The sequence below is a fragment of the Peromyscus eremicus genome, chromosome 1, assembly GCF_949786415.1.
Source record: "Peromyscus eremicus chromosome 1, PerEre_H2_v1, whole genome shotgun sequence".
In the NCBI taxonomy this organism is placed as follows: Eukaryota; Metazoa; Chordata; class Mammalia; order Rodentia; family Cricetidae; genus Peromyscus; species Peromyscus eremicus.
Window position 1 is genome coordinate 48,258,682 of NC_081416.1, and position 21,034 is coordinate 48,279,715.

At 37.0% G+C, this 21,034-nt stretch overlaps 1 protein-coding gene across 1 annotated transcript; it reads right to left on the reverse strand.

The window, feature by feature from the left end:
• Positions 1 to 6,447: 6,447 nt before the first annotated feature.
• On the reverse strand, positions 6,448 to 7,401 carry LOC131910081 (olfactory receptor 5B12-like). Its single transcript, XM_059262380.1, has one exon. It carries the CDS (start codon positions 7,396 to 7,398, stop codon positions 6,448 to 6,450), a length of 951 nt encoding a protein of 316 aa, XP_059118363.1. The 5' UTR covers positions 7,399 to 7,401.
• Between the last annotated feature and the right edge of the window lie 13,633 nt (positions 7,402 to 21,034).

Sequence of the window (21,034 nt, forward strand, 5' to 3'; positions counted from 1 at the left end):
ATGCAGTCAGGACTCCAGCAGAATCAGCATGATCATCCCAAAATTTCTTACCAATATGACCAAATAAATGAGAGTTAAAATTATAAATAAAGGGTTCTGTAGTTCTGGGATATCTGTTAATCCCACAAGAAAAAAAAACTCAATGGCCTCTGAAATATTCTCCATCAATGTCACTTGGGAACCATGACAGATACCTAGGAGAAGATTAGGAAACGAGAAGTTATGCTAGTTGAACACTTCCATGAGAACTGAACCATGGATACAGTTTCTTATTCATGTGTCAGTGCCTTGTTTACTGAGAAAGAACATCACTTGAATTCAGCATAGGAGAATTATGAGTAAGACATAGATGAACATCAGAACTTCATTGCTGAATGAATACAACTGGAAAATTCTGAGAAAGTTACAATTCTGGGACTCATTTCAGCATTCTTGGTTTATGATATTCTTTATTATAGTAATCTGCTTAGTACTATATTATACTGCTTGAAGTAGCTGGTAAACACTTGCTTAAAACATCCACTGAATGCTTAATCAGCAGAAGCTTAAGTGTAGGTACAGGCAGTCACACTTTAGTGTATAATGCAGGCAAAACCTGTTCAGTTCATTTTCCATATGTAATAAATCCCTCTAAGCAGATTTTTGTGTTTTCTATCCCTTTTTTATATTGCTGTCATTGGGGTCAAACTCACGGACTATTCATATGAATCAAATGCTATGACACTGAGCTACAGCACCAGCTTTCCTTTTTCTTACTACCTGTAACTTGACAATGAATTGGTCTGTTCCCTAGAGACCCACTTTTTTCTCTATGAAGTCTCTTCCCTTTCACACTGGTGAGTTGAAATGTAGAATCTCTTTACCGTACTCTTACTAATGATACCTTGTTGTATCTCAAAAACTAAAAGGGGAATTTTCAAAGAGCTATAGTAAAGATTCAGCTGTTTTTACTTCATGAAATCTTCAATTTCCACATAGGCTACTATTTTATGTATGGGGGTTGTGAGAATAGGGGAAGAAAAAATAGTTACATTTTACTTTCCTCAGTTTTTTTTCCATCAGCCAGGCTGTGTTAAGTGTATATCCTTATACTCAACTATATGCTGGCTAGGATGACCTCTCACGATGTTGCTCTGGTATGCATTAGGAATAAGATCATTCAACCTTAGAGAACTTCACGTTTTAAAATCATGAGTATAGAATCTTGAGAATTTTTAAGTTTTCTGAAATAGGCTACCTTCACATTCAGTGTAAGAGATGATGTAACCGTTCTCTTAAACAACAGCAAGGTTAAAATCATTCCTCCCTTATTAGACTATATACATATGGTCAGAAATAAGAATGTTTTTTCAAAACTACAGAAAATGCTAATATTTTTAAATCAGTCCATTGGGTCCATTTCTGTCTAGATAATATCTCATCTCTTCATGGATACTGACTAATATTAAAATTATGGTTTTAATTTAAAACATTCATGAAGAAAGTCTAACAGTTAACATATCAAATGGATATAGAAATTGTTATCTTCTAGAATCTTGACAACTTCTCATTTCTCTTTACTAGTCTCCATTCACATTCAATGTGAGAGATGATGTACCCTTTCTCTTAAACAAAAGCCAAGGTTAAAATTCAAAGATGGAACAAAAATTTCCATATTTCTTATTCCATAAAACATTCGAAACACAAGATAATTTGGAATACCACCTGTCTCTTTTTAACAACATTCACTCCAGGACCTGCTGGTCATGAACATGGAACATGGAGGCTGTCAAGCTACCCACAGTGCAGAGGTAGCAGTAGACCAAAATGATAAGATGAGTAGAATAATTGTCTGTATGTAGTTACACCTATTTTCCAGTCTTGTCATTCTTTTTACCTTTTGGTTGTATTTGTACAATGAAAATGACCAGGCACTCCATCTTCTTTCATGTTTCTAATAAAATATGGTAGCACATTGTTGTGATACTTACTGTTGTATTAGGAACAGACAAGCAGTGGTACAAAGGTGGGACATGGATCACTTCATGTCAAGACAGTTCATCCAATGTACATAACTAGGAAAGATTGTCTTCCACACATGTAGAACTCTGCTGTGGTATGTCACAGGGACTTGTTTCTCCTGCAAATATTAAGTCAGGGAGCAAAGCTTATCACATTTTTCAGGGGACACTTTGATATAATGGCAAAAGTGTTTATTTTTTTCTTGTAATCCCATATTGATCCTTCATCCCAATCTTTTGTAGTTTCTTTTATATTCCAAGAATACTTATGAGGATATGAGAGAATAAGACTCAGATGAGAGAACCTCTGATTATTAAATCTTCAGTTACTCTATGGGATCATGCAGGAAAGAAAAAAGAAAAAAAGGAAAAGAAAAAGAAAAAGAAATCTCACTAATACCTCAAGTTCAGCAATATAAGTCCTCACACAATGTTTCCTTTGTCCAAAAGGATGTGAGATGATCTCAGGGCATTGTTTACTACTTAATAACAAAACTATTTACCTTACCACAGCATCTGTAATATAATTTCCTCCCTTACTCTTTCTTTGAAAATATATTTTAAAATATTTATTTTATTTTCTGCATTTCAGTGTTTGTCCGCACATACATCTGGCATTGCTTTTGTGTTAGGTGCCCTTGCAGCCAGAATAATATTCTGAATTCCTTTGAACCAGAGTTATAAAGAGTTGTAAGCTGTCATGTAGGTGTTAGATCCCAAACCTTTGTTCTCTTTAAGGTAACAGGTGCTTTTAATCCCTGGGCCATCTCTTGTTCTCCTCTCTTATGTCATTGAAAATGATCTGCACATAGTGTTTGCACCAATTTGTAGGTCACAATGTGATATTCTGATACATGTGTGCATTTTCAATTGCCAAATAAGGGAAAATAAAGGTTCCCACGCACTTTTAGCACTATCTTAAAACACCAAATACTAAAACTCTGATGACAAAATTCATTATAACTAACAAATTCTGAAAAGTTGCCAGGTAAAATAATGAACACAAGCTCAACTGTCTTTCTCTTTATAATTAACAAATTATAATTCACATAAGAAATTAAGTAAATAACACAAGAACAATAAAATACATTGAATAAACTTAACTGAAGAAGTGAAGGACATTCACATTGTATAGTACAAAACATTGTTGAAATAAATAAAAAACAGGGAAATTGGAACACATACATGCTATATATAATTTGGGTTCAGTGATACCAAGAATCATAATACAACTAGAAGATGGAAACACAAGCTTCTCAGAGTGCTATCTGAAAGATGAAGAATCTGGGTTTCTTTTTCCCTCTACTTCTTCTGTATCTTATTTCAGAAAGGTAAAGTTGAATTATTACTTATTAGTCAGCTGAAATTTGCAGTAGCAATTTTTATATAAATTACAAATAAGAAATGGAAATTGCTGTTGAGAGAACAAGTTTTCTTCTGTGGCAAGTCCCCAAATACATTATCCAATATGATGTGGGATAATGCTTTTGTACACTGGTATAATAAAATGCTGTTTGGCCATTAGCCAGGCAGGAAATATAGAAGGGATAAGCAGAATAGAAGAATTCTGGGAAGAAGGCTGAGTCAGGAGATACCAGCCAGCTGTCCAGGGAGCAGCATGCAATGGTATACAGGTAAAGCCACAGAACACGTGACAACACATAAATTAACAGAAATGGGCTGAGTTTAAGTGTAAGAGCTAGTTAGTAGTAAGCCTGAGCTAATGGCCAGCACTTATAACTAATATAAGCTTCTGAGTGATTATTTTATAAAGGCTGCAGGACTGTGGGTTAAGAGATTTGTCCTGACCATGGGCCAGGCAGGACACAGGAAATCTTCCGGCTACACCAAACCCAAGTGGTCAGACCTAGATGTCTATATATTTATATTGATTTATGTTTATATTTATAAAATGCACTATATGTTATACATAATATATATTTATGCATTCTGGGTCAGCCTTAAATATATATATATTTGTGTATATATATATATATATATGTGTGTGTGTGTATATGTATATATATTTGTATATATACATATATTTGTACATGTGTATATATGTGTACTACTAAATGGACTCAATAATTTATGTATATATAGATATATGTATTATATACATATTTGCATTAAATTAAAGAAGAGGAAGTCATCAGTTTGTGAGGGATTAGGGGCAAGGAAGAAGTTAAATGGAAAGATGGAGGGATGGAAATGATAAAAAGGCAGTATTGATGCATGAAATTTTCAAAGAAATAAGGACTGAATCTACCAGGCTGAGCTGAATCCCCAGGGGAGTCCTTACCCTAGAGGAGATGGGAATGGGGGGTGGGCTGTGGTGAGGGCAGAGGGGTCTGGAGGAGGGAGGACAGGGGTATCTGTGGCTTTTATGTAAAATTAAATTAAATTATAAAATAAAATTTTTAAAAAAAGAAATAATGAAAAGTGAAATATACTCATATTTTCTAAAAAAGTGAACCAGCCATTTGAAAAAAAGGAAGAAAACGGCATACCCAGGTAGTATCATTGCTCTCCCTTCATTCTCTTACACTCCAGGCCTTCTAGTCTGGGGGCTGTTTGCCTGGGAGTGGAGTGCCCCCTTCCTTTAGTCTATTTTCGTGCCTTTGAAACTCACTTGATCCCAGCACCATTTTCCTCCAGAGAAACTTTAGCCATACATGTGCTTCTGTTCCTCTCCCTCCTTCTTCCATTTTAGTTGTTTAAGCAACATTCAATATCCAAGCCTTGGACAAATCCTATATGTGTTCTGCAGGCTGATGACTCTCCTTGGCCCAGATCACCTGCATAACATCCAAACCCCAGGCCTAGGAATGGCTACAAATCTTGATGAGTCCCTGGAACCTCAGCTGCTCATACTATCACAAACTCTCAAGTCTTATCCAGGCCACAAAGCCCAAGACAGCCTAGAATCTTGTATCAGACACAGCCAGCAAAAGAAGTTGACATGCTTAGAAGTCATTATAAAAACACAGACAATATGTAAGGCCAAAAACTGTATATCTTCCCTAAAATGCAATGTCCTAAAGAATTGTCTTCCAGGGAAAATGACCTGGATAAACATCAACAACACAGAACATGAAAGAATAATCCTAACCTTATCAAAGTATTCAAGGTGATTGGAGAAGACATGAACAGGCAGTTAGTTCAGTGAAGTTAACATGAATAGCAATAGCTACCTGAGAGATGCCCAAGAAAAAACACAAACATATGGCTAAATACATTGTCAAAGACAACAAGGGATTTGAGAACTGATATCAATGTAGGGATAGGACTATTGAAGGGAACTGAAGGTAAAGATAAGGTGGAATTGAAAAACTCAATAATCAAACTGGAAACCTCAGAGGAGACTTGGGCATAATTTCCTGCCACTACTCATGAATGTATTGCCAAATGAGAGCTGCTGGAAGAGAGAAACAGTTTTCTCTAACAGTTAGGCACTTTAAATTGGTCATACTTCTCTGGAAGGCCACACATCAAGGATTACTTGCCAAATTTGGTCTTACATGGAGAAAACATTGTGCATAAAGACAGATGGGTAGAAAAGGGGGATAAGTTGAGAGAGAAGGCATAAATATGAAAATACATTGTATTGAACACTCAAGAAACTAGTAAAACGTGTAACATATGTTTGAAGCTATAACTCTGTTATCATTTGATCTATTTATATTCTCTTCATGATGTCATCAAAGCAGTTCTTTTGTTACTATCCTGAAATATACACAATTGTCTACAAAACCCATAGACACTCCAAAATGGCAGACTAAGTAAAAAATTCAATGCAAGTCTACCTTTCTGAACCAATGAGTTTAGTCCTAGTTATGACCTACATGAGCATGGGTGAGGAGCTGCCTAAAGGAACATGTGTGCATCTAACCTAGAGGCATCATTAGAAACTCTACCCAGCATGGCTGACCACTCAGGGGAAAAATGAATTACTAGAACACAATAAACAACTTTCAAGAAGTGTGGTTTGAGAGTCTTCTCTAGATATCAATACTTTACTGTCAGAGTTCTATGGACCAGTTTTTGGGGGTCTTGTAACTTTCTGAGCTCTGAAGCCTAGTAAGTTTTGTCGACATCCTGAATCTTTTAAATTTTAGGAGACATCTGAGCTTTGTGATTTTTATTTATTTCCTGAGACATATAAGCTCCTTCCTCTCTTAAGAAGCCAATGTCTCAATTCAGAAGAAATACATATAAAACAGTAGTTTAGACGTGGTTTAGTATTAGTTATTGAATATCAAAATTGAACTGCCTAATTTCTATAATAAAATATGCAAAATTTGCTGTCCATAGTTAGAATCCAAAAAGAATGAATAGAAGAGGCCTAATCTATGAAATATATATTCAGAAAAATTGTCATTAAATAATTACATTTAAAGTATTTATAGACAAAGTAACTTGAAGTTACATATCATTTTCAAACATTTTACAGTAAATTGACTAATCCCAGTGAAGATAATGCTTTTCCAGCAACTTTCTTGAATGCATTCTTGACTTCTTTGTTCCTGAGGCTGTAAACAAGAGGGTTCAGCATGGGGATGACCATGGTGTAGAACACAGATGCCATTTTGTCAGTGTCCATGGAATGACTGGAGCTGGGTTGTAAGTACATGAAGATAATTGTGCCATAGAATATGGAAACAGTGGTGAGGTGGGATGCACAGGTGGAGATGGCCTTCTTTCGGCCTTCAGCAGAACGCATCCTCAGTATTGCAACAAAAATAAGTAGGTAAGAGGTAGCAATAACCAATAGAGTAAAAGAAATATTAAATGTTGCCAACATGAAAAGCACAATTTCATTTTTGTAGATACCAGAGCAAGAAAGAGTGAGTAGTGGGAGAATATCACAGAAAAAGTGATTTACCACATTGGAATGACAGAAGGAGAGGTTGAAAGTAAAGGACACATGGATTGTAGATTGTAAGATTCCATTCATGTAAGAACCAGCAACAAGCAGGGCACACATTGAAGTTGTCATAGTGATAGAATAATGCAAGGGTTTGCACACTGCTGCATGACGGTCAAAGGCCATTGAGGCCAGGATGAAACATTCAATGGTAGCAAAGGCTGCAAAAAAGAACATCTGGGCAGCACATGAATTGTAGGATATGATCTTATCTCCTGTGAGAAACCCTTCTATTACCTTGGGAGTGACAGCTGAAGCATAAACACAGTCCACAAAGGAGAGGTTACTGAGGAAAAAGTACATGGGAGTATGGAGTCGGGAGTCCAGCAGAATCAACACCAGCATTCCAAGGTTCCCAACCAGTGTGATCAAATAAATGAAAGTGAAGATGACAAATAAAGGGATCTGCAGCTCTGGGGCATCTGTTAATCCCACTAGAATGAATTCAGACACTTCTGAAAAATTCTGCATCAGTGTTATTTGGGAATTATGACAGGCTCCTAGTGTGAAAAGAGGAAATGAAAAATTATTATATTTGGATTTCACCAGGAGGTTTTAAGTATAATCAAGTTCTCTTACTCACATGTCAGCACCCTGTCTGGTGTGAAGAGCCTATACTGAATTATGGGTGGAAAGGTATTGTCTGGAATGATCTGGGAATGGAGCAAATTGAAACTCCCGTTTCTTTGCTCTTAATAGGACTCTCTATTATAAGTCTATGTCTTATTTCAGTTTTCAGGTAAATGATAATACTTATTTATTTCAGTAAGTAAGAAAGTACTTGTTATTTGCATAATTTACAAACATACCTGTCTAAAAGGAATACCAAAGTCTTGCTTTGAAGCATTAACAATGTAGGAAAATGCAATTAGTTTATGTTAGCAACAAAGCATGTTTAATTCATTTCTCATGTTTGATACTTGTACCAAGTTCAATGCCCTAGCTGTGTCTATGCACTGATTTTGGGTACTGCTACATGGATACTCGGTTTTATATCTAATTTGAAAAGGTCTTTCTTTAGATTTTTTTTTCCTTTGAACTCTAGAGCAGTTGATCACTGCTTGATGTATGGGGCATTTTTCATTGGGGAGATTAGAAATCCTGCAGTCCATGGAAATCTAAGGACATAATTCTTCAAGGACATAATTCATAAAGAAACAACTTTAACTTCTTTCTTTACATGTAGTAGGCCTTAGTTTTCCCAGAGGATGGTGTTTTCTATTACCATCACAGAAGTCTGTTATATTTGTGTTTGGGGGAGTATAGGATCAATGTCAATGAAGAGCTACTTTTTCTCTCACTACATAATCTGTAACCTCAAACATGATATATTTTATGGTGTATCTTGTACCATTTACATGGTGGATCAGATGACATTTGATTATGCAAATATGATTACATATAAGCCTGCCTCTTAACTTGAGAGTGACTTCAAACTTTGGAATCTTGGACATATCCATCCTTTTGTGAGATATCATTTTATATTCAAGGTACAAGAAGGTATGAACTTATCCTATAAATGACCAGGGTGAAAATCATCTGTCTTCACAGGATATAGCTGTACTTACACTACAAGGAATGTGTAAGTTCTTCCAACTTATAAAACATATTAACATTTTTAAATCATGTAAATCATAGCCATTACCTTCCATGCCCTTGCTCACATTTTCTTGGTTTCTTCAGAATGTTCAGTTCCTGATATTAATGTCTACAGTTTGATACTTCCAGGAAAAGGGACCCAGTAAGTGATATTTTTAAATTGATGTTGAAAGTTACACAACATTCTGAAATTAAAAATGAGCTATAATTGGTGGACTTCTAATCCTTCAGAACATTATAAATATTAGAAAGTTACAGCATGTTCTCCCTCTGGAGTGAAACCATCACTCCAAGATCAAAAGGTCCTTAGAGTGGAAGACTGGCTGCTCTTGAGCAGTATAGTAGTGAAAACAGCAGTGGGTCAAAAATGAGAACATTATTATATAATAATATAAGTGTGTCCCAGGTGCTTCCTTTTTCTAGACATTAATTTCACCTTTTTGTTTGAATTTATGCAACAAAAATGACTGGATATTTTATCACCATTTACAATTCAGTATAACTATACTCAAATATTTTTAATACTTACTTCAGGCTAGAAACAGAACAATAAGAGTAAAAAGGATGGATGTGAAATATGTCATATCCAGAGGATTGACCTAACATCCATATCCAGAAAAGCATCTTGCTCTGTTCCCAATGTGGCATTGAAATCACAAAGAAACAACTTTAACTTCTTTCTTTACATGTAGTAGGCCTTAGTTTTCCCAGAGGATGGTGTTTTCTAATACCATCACAGAAGTCTGTTATATTTGTGTTTGTGGGAGTATAGGGGAAATGCCAATGAAGAGCTACTTTTTCTCTCACTACATAATCTGTAACTTCAAACATGGTATATTTCATGGTGTATCTTGTACCATTTGCATGGTGGATCAGATGACCCTAGTTTATGTTACTATAGTTACATATAAGCCTGCCTCTTAACCTGAGAGTGACTTCCAACTTTGGAATCTTGGGCATATTCATCCTTTTGCATGATATCATTTTATATTCAAGGCACCAGATGGTATAATCTTATCCTATAAATGACCAAGGTGAAAATCATCCATTTTCACAGGATATATCTGTACTTACATTATAAGAAATGTGTAAGTTCTTCCAAGTTATAAAAGATATGAACATTTTTAAATCATGTAAATCATAGCCATTACCTTCCATGCCCTTGTTCACCTTTTCTTGTTTTCTTCAGAATGTTCAGTTCATGATACTAATGTCTAGAGTTTGATACTTCCAGGAAAAGGGACCCAGTAATTGACATTTATTAAACTGAAGTTGAAAGTCTTACAACCTTCTAAAATTAAAAATGAGTTATAATTGGTGGACTTCCCTGTAGAACATTATAAATATTAGAAAATTACAACATGTTCTCCCTCTGGAGTGAAACCAACACTCCAAGATCAAAAGGTCCTTGCAGTGGAAGACTGGCTGCTCTTGAGTAGTATAGTAGTCAAAAGAGCAGTGGGTCAAAAGTGAGAACATTATTGATCATAGTATAAACTGTGTCCCAGGTGCTTCCTTCTTCTAGACATTAATTTCACCTTTTTGTTTGAATTTATGCAACAAAAATGACGGGATATTTTATCACCATTTACTATTCAGTATACCTATACTCAAATATTTTTAATACTTACTTCAGGCTAGGAACAAAACAACAAGAGTAAAAAGGATGGATGTGAAATATGTCCTGTCCAGGGGATTGACCTAACATCCATATCCAGAAAAGCATCTTGCTGTTCTCCGTTTCCACAGGTGGATCTCTGTTGTGGAATGGACTCTGGTCTTATAGTATTGCCAATATCATGGCAGAAACAACAAGCTGTACATGTATCTCAGGGGCAGCAGTACATGAGATCAGATGTCTCTTGAGACTTATGAACCCACATTGGTTTTTTATCATGATCTTGCTAGTGACAACAGAGGATAGTGTTTGCATTTTGACTAATATCACTTATGAAGACACTGGAGAATTGAAGTGTAGAAGGAATAGAAGAGCCTCTAGATATCAATTACAACTTTTCTATAACCAGGTTGCCCAAAAGCAACCAAGCAAACAAACAAAAGCCTTGAAAACCTCATTAAATTTTCTACTTAGATAACTTGACCAACTTATAAAAGTGTTCTGATATCATATTTTCTCAAAAGTAAAGAGATGGCCCAGGAACATTCTTCCATTTCAAGCTTTGTAAAGAAGAGATCTATTTTTCTTAATGAATTTAGACATCATTTAGGTATATGTTTTTCTTCTTCTTCATTTAATAATTTGAAGCATCCCATAGTATTATCCAGGGTCTATCCGTGAGATTCTCTCTGACATCTCTGTTGAGATTATCATTGTAACTCTACAGACATAGCCTGGATTCCCCATCTAATGCCTCTGTCTATTCTGGCCAATGAGACCTGCACTGCAGCTAAACTCTAGACTTCTATTAGGACCAGAACCCACCCTATATGCAACCTCTCATAGGTAAATTCTGCATACCGAACTTCTCACTTCCTTACACAGAGATTAGCTAAGTGACTTTCCCTGATGAACCTAGTCACACATTCTCCAAAAGAACATCAGATCAAGCCTGAGTTCTACCCACATAGTCTGTAGCATAGTGTGGACTGCTTGCCTGCATCATAAAAGATCTCAAGTCTTTCACTGGGACTCTAGATATCCCATAGCCCACAAGAACTTCCTTCACCATGCTCAATTTCCACCCACCCATATCTACCCTCATACTCCAGGCTTGGACAATAAGGAACATATTGAAGACAATATCAATCCCCTCTGTCCACATGTACTCATTCTACCCAAGGTATTTCCAATTTCTAGGCTCAAACTGCCCATGAATCCTAGATTCTGCTCTTTTATGTTCTTACCTTACCAGACTTAGAGCTAAATAAACAAATCCACATGTCAATATATCATTGCAAATATACCAACAATACGAAACATCAAGCCTCTAACTTTTCTACAAAATCTATCAGATCTGTAGAAATTTTTACCAATGGAAATTTCCTATAAGAACCCCAAGACATAGAACTTACAAGAAAAATCATAAACTTCCCCAAAGAATTTGAGAGGTTTAAAATAGATGCAGAGAAACAAGTAAATGAAGTTAAGAAGAAAGAACATAAGGAGAACAATCACCTGAGTAATAAAACCAAAAAAAAAAAAAACCAGAAGGTTGATCTACATAAAGAAGACAATCCAAGACTCTAGAAGAGAATTCAATCTGAAAATAGATGTGATGATATTTTATTTGTCCTCTAATTAACAAAGCTTGCATGGAGATCAGAGGAAAGAGCCAACCACTATATTAAACATAGAGGCCAGGCAGTGGTAGCACACACCTTCAGTCCTAGCATTCAGGAGGCAGAGATTCATCCAGATCTCTGTGAGCTTAAGGCCACACTGAGAACAGTGCCAAGTGTGGTGGCTCATGTTTAATCTCAATGCTAGTTAAGTATAGAGGTCTGGGAGGTCTGTACACACAGACAGGAAGTGATAGAGCTGGGAAGAAAGAGCAAGTAATGTAGCTGGGCAGAGAGAGGAAATCAGATAGCAGGACACAGAAAGGTATATAGGCATGAATATACAAGAAGCAGCTCTCTCTTGGGTGGAGGATATTCTAGCAGTGAGAATGTGGCTGGCTTCTTTGTGCTTCTCTGATCTTTCAGCTTTCACCCCAACTTCTGGCTCTGGATTTTTTATATATCAGACCATTTAGCAGTTTGTCTTACATCTGGTGCCCCAACATTTGAGGCATAGGTTCACAAAAGCCACTTGCCTGTGGCCTTACAGGTCCTGTCTCAAGTCTGAGCTGCATGTGGCCAAAGCCTCCACCCAACATGGGCCAGAGCCCCTAATCTACTGGATCCAGATGACTGGATCTTTTACTTTCTCCTGATGGGTTGTGGGATCTCTCTGGATCTCTATATTGGATTGCAACCACACTAGGTAGCTGCCTTGAAACTCCCTTGGACTTCTACTATTCTACACAGCCATAAGATTGGTGAGTCAATTAAGATATCTTAAAGGGAGAACTTAGCTAAAAGAGAAACTTTTTCCAACATTAAAAAATGGGAAACAAGCCGGGCGGTGGTGGCGCACGCCTTTAATCCCAGCACTCGGGAGGCAGAGGCAGGTGGATCTCTGTGAGTTCAAGGCCAGCCTGGTCTCCAAAGTGAGTTCCAGGAAAGGCACAAAGCTACACAAAGAAACCCTGTCTCGAAAAACCAAAAAAAAATAAAAAAATGGGAAACATTTTTACAATGGACTGAATTTTATTTCTGCTTGATAATACATTAGGCAGTTTGAAAATGGAACATTTAGTGAGAGGATAATTAATCTTTATGGGATTTACATAACATCAATTATGAATAACATTTGTTTGGTCATTTTTGTTTTATCATTAAAAGGTTGGTTAATTTGAGTGTCAAGATATAAGTTTAAGAAAACTTGTTAAAACAGATCATAGAGATATTCAGACCAAGACAGAATTTAAAGGTGAAAGTATCTCAGCATTGAATTATATGGTTACATAGAAACAGCCTAAGGTTTTCAAACAGCCAACATTAATCAATCTGGTAACCTTACAAGAACTGCCAAATTCCAAAGTGGTTGTACAACCTTGCATTCCATCCAGCAGTGGAGGAGAGTTCCCCTAGCTCCACATCCTCTCCAGCATAAGGTGTCTTCAGTTTTTTTTTTTTTTTTTTTTTTTTTGGCTTAGCCATTCTGACAGGCGTAAGGTGGTATCTCAGAGTTGTTTTGATTTGCATTTCCCTGATGATTAGGGATGTTGAACAATTCCTTAAATGTCTTTCAGCCATTTGAGTTTCCTCTGTTGAGAATTCTCTGTTTAGTTCTATAGCCCATTTCTTAATTGGACTGTTGGGCATTTTGATGTCTAATTTCTTGAGTTCCTTATATATTCTGAATATCAGTCCTCTGTCAGATGTAGGGTTGGTGAAGACCTTTTCCCATTCTGTAGGCTGTCGCTTTGGACTGCTACTCACATCACCAGGGAGGCTACCTGGAAAACAGGACCCCAAGAAAGACACAGGGATCGCCCAGTGACGGAGAAATGGAAGAGATCTATATGAACAGCCTGGACATGAGTGGGGGTAATGAAAGGACAAATGGCCAAATGAATGGAAACACATGAACTATGAACCAATGGCTGAGGGGTCCCCAACTGGATCAGGCCCTCTGAATGGGTAAGACAGTTGATTGGCTTGATCTGTTTGGGAGGCATCCAGGCAGTGGGATCAGGTCCTGTGCTCATTGCATGAGTTGGATGTTTGAAACCTGGGGCCTATGCAGGGTCGCTTGGCTCGGCCTAGGAAGAGGGGACTGGACCTGCCTGGACTGAGTCTACCAGGTTGATCTCAGTCCTCACGGGAGGCTTTGCCCTGGAGGAGGTGGGAATGGGGGGTGAGCTTGGGGGGAAATGAGGGGGGCAGGAGGAGGGAGAACAAGGGAATCCATGGCTGATACGTAGAACTGAATTGTATTGCAAAATAAAAATAAAAAATTTTTAAAAAAAGAATAAGACTGCCATTGAAGATTTAAAAAAAAAAGAATTGCCAAATTTTCAAGGCTGTGTATGAGCTGATTGGACTCCTGTACAAATGTTAGATTTGAGGAGATTCAAGGAGGCTATAGTCTCATACGGTATGCATTCTTCATTAGTAAAGCAGATATTAAACTTGTGGTCAACTTGTAAAAAAAATTATCCTTCAAAACTTGAAAGATTTAGTTACAACTCTCTTAGAGGCTGGTCCACAGTTACAATGGCGAACCTGGTGAAAAGGGGAGGCTAAAACTTTTAGAACAATAATGTAAGGCTAGAGATATGGAAATTTTCCAAGATCAACTTCTTGGAGAAGCTGATTATGTTGATATACAAAGACAATCTTTATATGATGACAACAATCAAGTTCTATGCATCATGGCAGCCTTGAATGGTTGGTACAAAATTGAAGAAGTAGGAAAGAAAATTGAGTCATTTACAAAAGTTATACAGGGCTCAAAAGGAACATTCATGGATTTCTTACAAAGGCTGTCTTCATCAGTAAATAGAATGATACCAAATTCAGAAGCTAGACAGACACTAATTGAATCTCTGGCTTTTGAAAATGCTAATGCACAATGCAGAAGGATAATTAGGATGGTAAAGGCAAAATCAGCACCCTTGGAGGAATGAATCTGAGATATGATTAATATTGAATCTCGTGACCATGATGATACTTGGATAGGAGAGGTGATGCCCAGAGGTTTGAAAAAAAATAATAATGCCAGATGCTTTAATTGCAGTAAACACAGTCACCTAAAAAGAGACTGTAAACAGGGCATTCCTAGAAACAATGTTTCTTCAAGGAACAATGGCAACAGAATGTTCCTTCCTTCTGGATTATGCAGAAGGTGTTGTAAACCCAAACACTGGACTAACCAACATAGATCAACAAGGGACAGACAAGGTAATCCTATGCCTTTGCCATCGAGCAATTCCCTGAGGGGCCTCTCGCAGGCCCTCATAGCAAATTCAGTTTAGTCCTTACCTGTTCTATTGTTTTAGCCTCCTCTTTCCACCATGTTCTCCACTGTAATTGTGATCCAACCTCTAGCACCACTGTAACTAATTCTTTCCAGTCCTGAGGGATAATCCTATTACAAGTTGACCACGAGTTTAACATCTGCTTTACAAATGGAGAATGCATGCCATATGATACTATAGCGTCTTTAAATCTCCTTAAATCTAACATTTCCACTGGAGTCCAGTTAGCTTGTACACACCCTTGACAATTTGGCAGTTATTTTAAGGTTACCAGGTGGATTAAAGTTTGCTTTCTGATAACCTGAGGCTATTTCTCTGTAACTGTATAATTCAATCCTGAGATAGTTTTACCTTTAAATTCTTTTGTCTGGGTCTGAATTTCTTTATAATTCATTTTAACAAGTTTTTCTAAAATTTTTATCTTGGCATTCAAATTGACCAATCTTTTTAATGTTAAAATAAAAATGATCAAATAAATAATATTTTTAATTGATGTTATGTACATCCCACCAACATTAATTAGCCTTTCATTTAATTGTTATACTTTCAGACCACCTAATATGTTGTCAAACAGACACAAAATTTCTTCCACTCTAAAAATGTTTCTCGTTTTTTTAATGTAGGAAAAAAATTCTCTTTTAAATAATTCCTCCCTTTAAGATATCTTAAATGACTTACCAAGTCTGTCAAATGCATAGAACACTAGAAGTCTGAGGGAATTTCAAAGCAGCTACCTAGTGTGGTAGCAGTCTGAGATAGGGATCCAGAGAGAGCCCACCACCCACCAGGAGAGAAAAAGCCAAAGAGATCTGGCCTCATGCAGCTCCAGCCTGAGCCATGCAGCTCCAGCCTGAGCTGGGGAGCCTCTAAGGCCACAAGTGGCTTTTTAATGAATTCTTGCCACAATTGTTGGAGCACCAATTGTAAATGAATTGCTAAACAGTCTTATTAAATAAAAAACACTGAGCCAGATATAGGGGCAAAAACCTGAGAGAGCCAGGAAATAGGAAAAGCCACAAGCTAATCTCACATCACCCACTAAGCAGCTTCCAAAAAGAGCTACACTTATATACCTTTCTGTTCTGCTCTCTCATTTGCTCTCTCAGCCCAGCTACATCACTTCTTCTTCCTGTCCTGCTCTGGCACTTCCTGTCTCTATGTACAGACCTCCAGACCTCTATGGTTAGGGCAGGGATTAAAGGTGTGTATCACCCTGCCTGGTTCTGTTCCTAATGTGGCATTGAACTCACAGAGATCCAGACAGATCGCTGCCTCCCAAATTATAGGATTAAAGATATGTGCTACCATTGCCTGCCTACTATGTAGTGGCTGGCTTTTTCCTCTGATCTCCAGGCAAGATTTATTGGAGGACACAGTATATTGGGGTTACAATAAATCACCACATAAGTGTTTCATACCACAAATGTATGGCTCACTTCCATTTGCCTGAATTTATAACAGCACAGTCTGTTCTAAACTAAACTGTGTAATATCCATTATAACCTTTTCTAATAGCTACAAACATTCTTGTCTAAGATAAACATTGAAAACTTATTCAGCGGAGAACACTGTGATGAACAGGTCATCAAGACTTGCTATTATATGACAAATTTGAAAATGTATTTCCCTTCTCCAATATATCCTTCACCATGTTAAATATATCCAGTGATCTGTGATCCTTCTCTAGGGACAGTTGGATCTAATTAAATTTCCCCTAATTAATGAGGACTTCATTGGATAATTTCCTTTAAATATCTGCACCTTTAGGAAACTCTATATTCTATGGAATACAGTCTTAGTTAAGTATTGATATATTCAAACACGTCAAAATAATTTATAGGGTCAATGGGATGGCATAGTGAGTATATGGAATTGGTGCCACCTGGTGAAAGGAAAGAATTGACTTGTGTGTTGTTCTCTAATTCTCATTATACATTATGACACGTTTGTGCACTGCAAATATACACTCAAATAAATATATTAAAAATAAAAACAAATAATTCCACTCAAATAAATATATTAAAAGTAAAAACAAACAAATGAGAACTAAGTGGTAGAGAGCTTGCCAACTTGCACAATACCCTGTGTTCAATCTGAAGAGACAAATTAAAAACAAATAAATAAAGGAGGAATTTTCCAAAAGACAGAAGCAAGATTTGTTTCTTTCTCTCCATATAATTTTTCCTTTCCTACAGCATAATGTTTATTTTTCCAAACAGCATCATTTTATTTACTTGATTTGTGATTAAAGAATGAAAACAATAAAATGGAAAATTATCTCTTACTCTTCCCTGTATTTTTACTGCTCACAACCAAGCCGTATTTCATAGTGCATCTAGGTGTATTCCCCTCCATGGTGGAAAAAGTGACAAATGGCTGTATTACTGTAACTTCAGTAGGAAAGAGCCTTTGTAATCTAAAGATAGATTTGACTATGGAATGTTAGTCTTACTTAATTCTCTGCACGAAGCATCCTTCTTACTCAAAGCAGGTTCTGCTGCCTCATCTTCCTTTGAATATAACTATCATCTTAGCCTTTTCTAGAGGTATCCTGATTATCTGAACTTAGAGAATTTTGTACTGTAGTGATATTGAATGAAATGAAAAAAATGAACCCAAAGTGAGGAGACTGCTAAAAATGGTGGTCTGTTCTGTAGGGGCTTAAATGTCTGGACTTTATTTTTCATGTTTTTATCATTAGTGATTTTTAATGGTTGGGAATTATGTCCCCCACTACCAGTCTAATGTGCCTTGGATAATTACTTGTGTTTTTTTTATTATTTAAACTTATTTTTAGATGATTTTGCACACATATTTCATGAATATCATTCATTCTCAGCCCCCTTCTCTACATCCCCCTCCCCACAAATTTCTTTCTCAAGTTCATGTCTCTTCATTTTGTTTCATGACTCACTGTGATAAATTGTACTGTTTATACAAATGTGGATTAGTAGTAATCTGAAGTTTGATGGACTAGTGGTATATACACAACTAAAGAGAGTCATTCCTCCTCTTCCAGGATCTATCAATAGCCAGTATTTCAGAGGTAAGGTTTTGTGTTCTGTGAAAATCGTCCCCTTCATTGACATAGTTTTTTTTTTTTTAAATACAATTCAGTTCTACATATCAGCCACGGATTCCTTTGTTCTCCTCCCTCCCGCCCCCCTCACCTTCCCCCAGCCCACCCCCGATTCCCACCTCCTCCAGGGAAAAGCCTCCCCCGAGGACTGAGATCAACCTTGTAGACTCAGTCCAGACAGGTCCAGTCCCCTCCTCCCAGGCCGAGCCAAGCGATCCTGCATAGGCCCCAGGTTTCAAACAGCCAACTCATGCAATGAGCACAGGACCCAGTCCCACTGCCTGGATGCCTCCCAAACAGATCAAGCCAATCAACTGTCTTACCCATTCAGAGGGCCTGATCCAGTTGGTGACCCCTCAGCCATTGGTTCATAGTTCATGTGTTTCCATTCGTTTGGCCATTTGTCCCTGTGCTTTATCCAACCTTGGTTCAACAATTCTCGCCCATATAAACCCTCCTCTTTCTCGCTAATTGGACTCCCACAGCTCCACGCGGGGCCTAGCCATGGATCTCTGCATCCAGATCCCTCAGTAGTTGGATGGGGTTTCTTGCATGACAATTAGGGTGTTTGGCCATCCCATCACCAATGTAGGTCAGTTCGGGCTGTCTCTCGACCACTGCCAGCAGTCTGTTGTGGGGGTATCTTTGTGGATTTCTGTGGGCCTCTCTAGCACTTTGCTTCTTCCTATTCTCATGTGGTCTTCATTTACCATGGTCTCCTATTCCTTGTTCTCCCTCTCTGTTGTTGATCCAGCTGGGATCTCCCGCTCCCCCAAGCTCTCTTTCCCTCGACCCTTGCCCTTCATTACCCCCACTCATGTCCAGGCTGTTCATGTAGATCTCTTCCATTTCTCCATCATCCCAGTGCAGACAACTACAGTAATTTCAATAGTTTTATATAGAGTCTACAGTATGGTATTTTGTATTACTTTAACTCTTCTTTCTGCTCCAGCATATTTTCTGCCATTTCCTCTAAAATATTTCCTGAGCCTCAGAAAGGGTGATATGAGCGTCTTGTTTAGAATATATGCCTTTAAAATATTTTCTGTTGTCCTAGAAACAGACAAGTAGTGGAAGAAGGGCTGCAAAGATGGGATACGGATATGTACAACTTTCACATCAATAGCATTGATCCAATGTCCACATCCAGGAAATCATCTCCTTGTGTATTCTTCCACATCTGAAACTTTGCTTTGGAAGTGAATCTGGGCTTGTGCTTAAAAATTGTAAGTTACAGGTGGCAGGCTTTGCAAATATCTAGAGGAGCAGTGTCATGTGATTTCATATCTGTAGAGGCCTATGATTCCAACAGACACTTCAGAGGGATGTTAGCATTAGCATTTTTTCTGAGAGTATTGGATGTTGGGGAATAACAGTTCAGGGACTAAAACTTGCAGTTATCAGGTCTGCCAGACTACAGCCACGTTAGGCGGAAAAATAACAACAAAAACCTCATTGAAGTCTCTGCACACATCATAAAATTTTTGTTTGCATTCATTATTATTATATCTTTCATTATTTAAAACAATTTTCAAGTTCAAAAGTATTCGATGGTATTTTCCCCTTCTCTAATGTATAGCTTTGTCACAAAAGTCTTGGTATGACTTCAACATAAACTTTTACTTTCAACTTATTTTGTAAAGAAAATATTCATTTTTATCTCCACAGATCTAATTTAGTTTAATTTTTCATATTTATTTTATTTTTAATACATAATGAATACATAATGAATATATTTAATTTAGACATAATTTAACTTAATACATAATACCAATACATAATGAATATAAGTATAGTGTACATTAAAATGACATGATATAGACACACACGATTAAATGATCATTATGTAAGTTTAATTTGCATAGTCTTCATCTTATGCAGCCATAATTTTTAGCTTTGAGAAGTTTAATGTTCTTCCAATCTTAACCTACCTTTGATTTATTTAAATAATACAATAAAATATTTCATAACTAAACTGCATGAATGAGTTATTTCATTGAAAAATTAAAAGAACTGATTGTTTTTCTGATCTCAAGTCCTGTGGTGGAACTTTCGCTAACCTTAGGACACAGCTGCTTAACACACTGGAATCTGCCTGAATAGTTAGTTCTTTTCCAGAGATCTGTACCCAAGATAAATTGGATTTGTGTTTAATGGAGAAATATGTTTCAAGGAGAGAAAATATGATGCACAGTTAGAACTTTTAATAAAAGAATGGAAGGTGCTCTATGAACCCTGGGTTAAGAAACTTGATAAGACAAGTGAGAGCTTCTTAAAGAAGACTCATATTAAAGTATTTGTGTGTGTGCATGTATTATTACAAATCTTATCTCTAAAGATTAATTTTATGCCAACACACACACACACACACACACACACACACACACACACACACACACACACACTGCCTCTTTTTCTCCAATGCTACCCTAAAATGTGATTCATTACAAGAGCAAACAAAGTTGCAAGGTGGATTTATGAGGAGTATCAGTCAGAGGAGTGAAGGTCTATGGACATTAGATTATACATCATATTAACTCTAGGTAAACACATTTTAGTTACTGTCTTTGCTAGCCTTGATTGAAGTTTCTGTGAATGTATCATTTAGATCTAAGTGAGCACAATTTATTTACTGTCTCTGACAAGATGTCTTTGAAAACACATTCTGTATCTGACAGCCATCAGTCTTTATCAGTGGCATATTAAGTCCCCTGCTTTTTGTCAGTCACAAAAGCAGATATCATGGGAGCAGAGCCTCTTACATCATTCAAGCTTTTTTCCCCATTAATGTAATTCTTTATTTTTCTGTCCTTCCTGAGCATACTTTCTTTTATCAATGAAGTTGTATTAGTTACTTTTCTGATGCTGGGATAAAACACCC

Coding starts and splice junctions, on each gene's coding strand:
- LOC131910081 (XM_059262380.1), bottom strand. CDS start 7,398: ATGCAGAATTTTTCAGAAGTGTCTGAATTCATTCTAGTGGGATTAACA.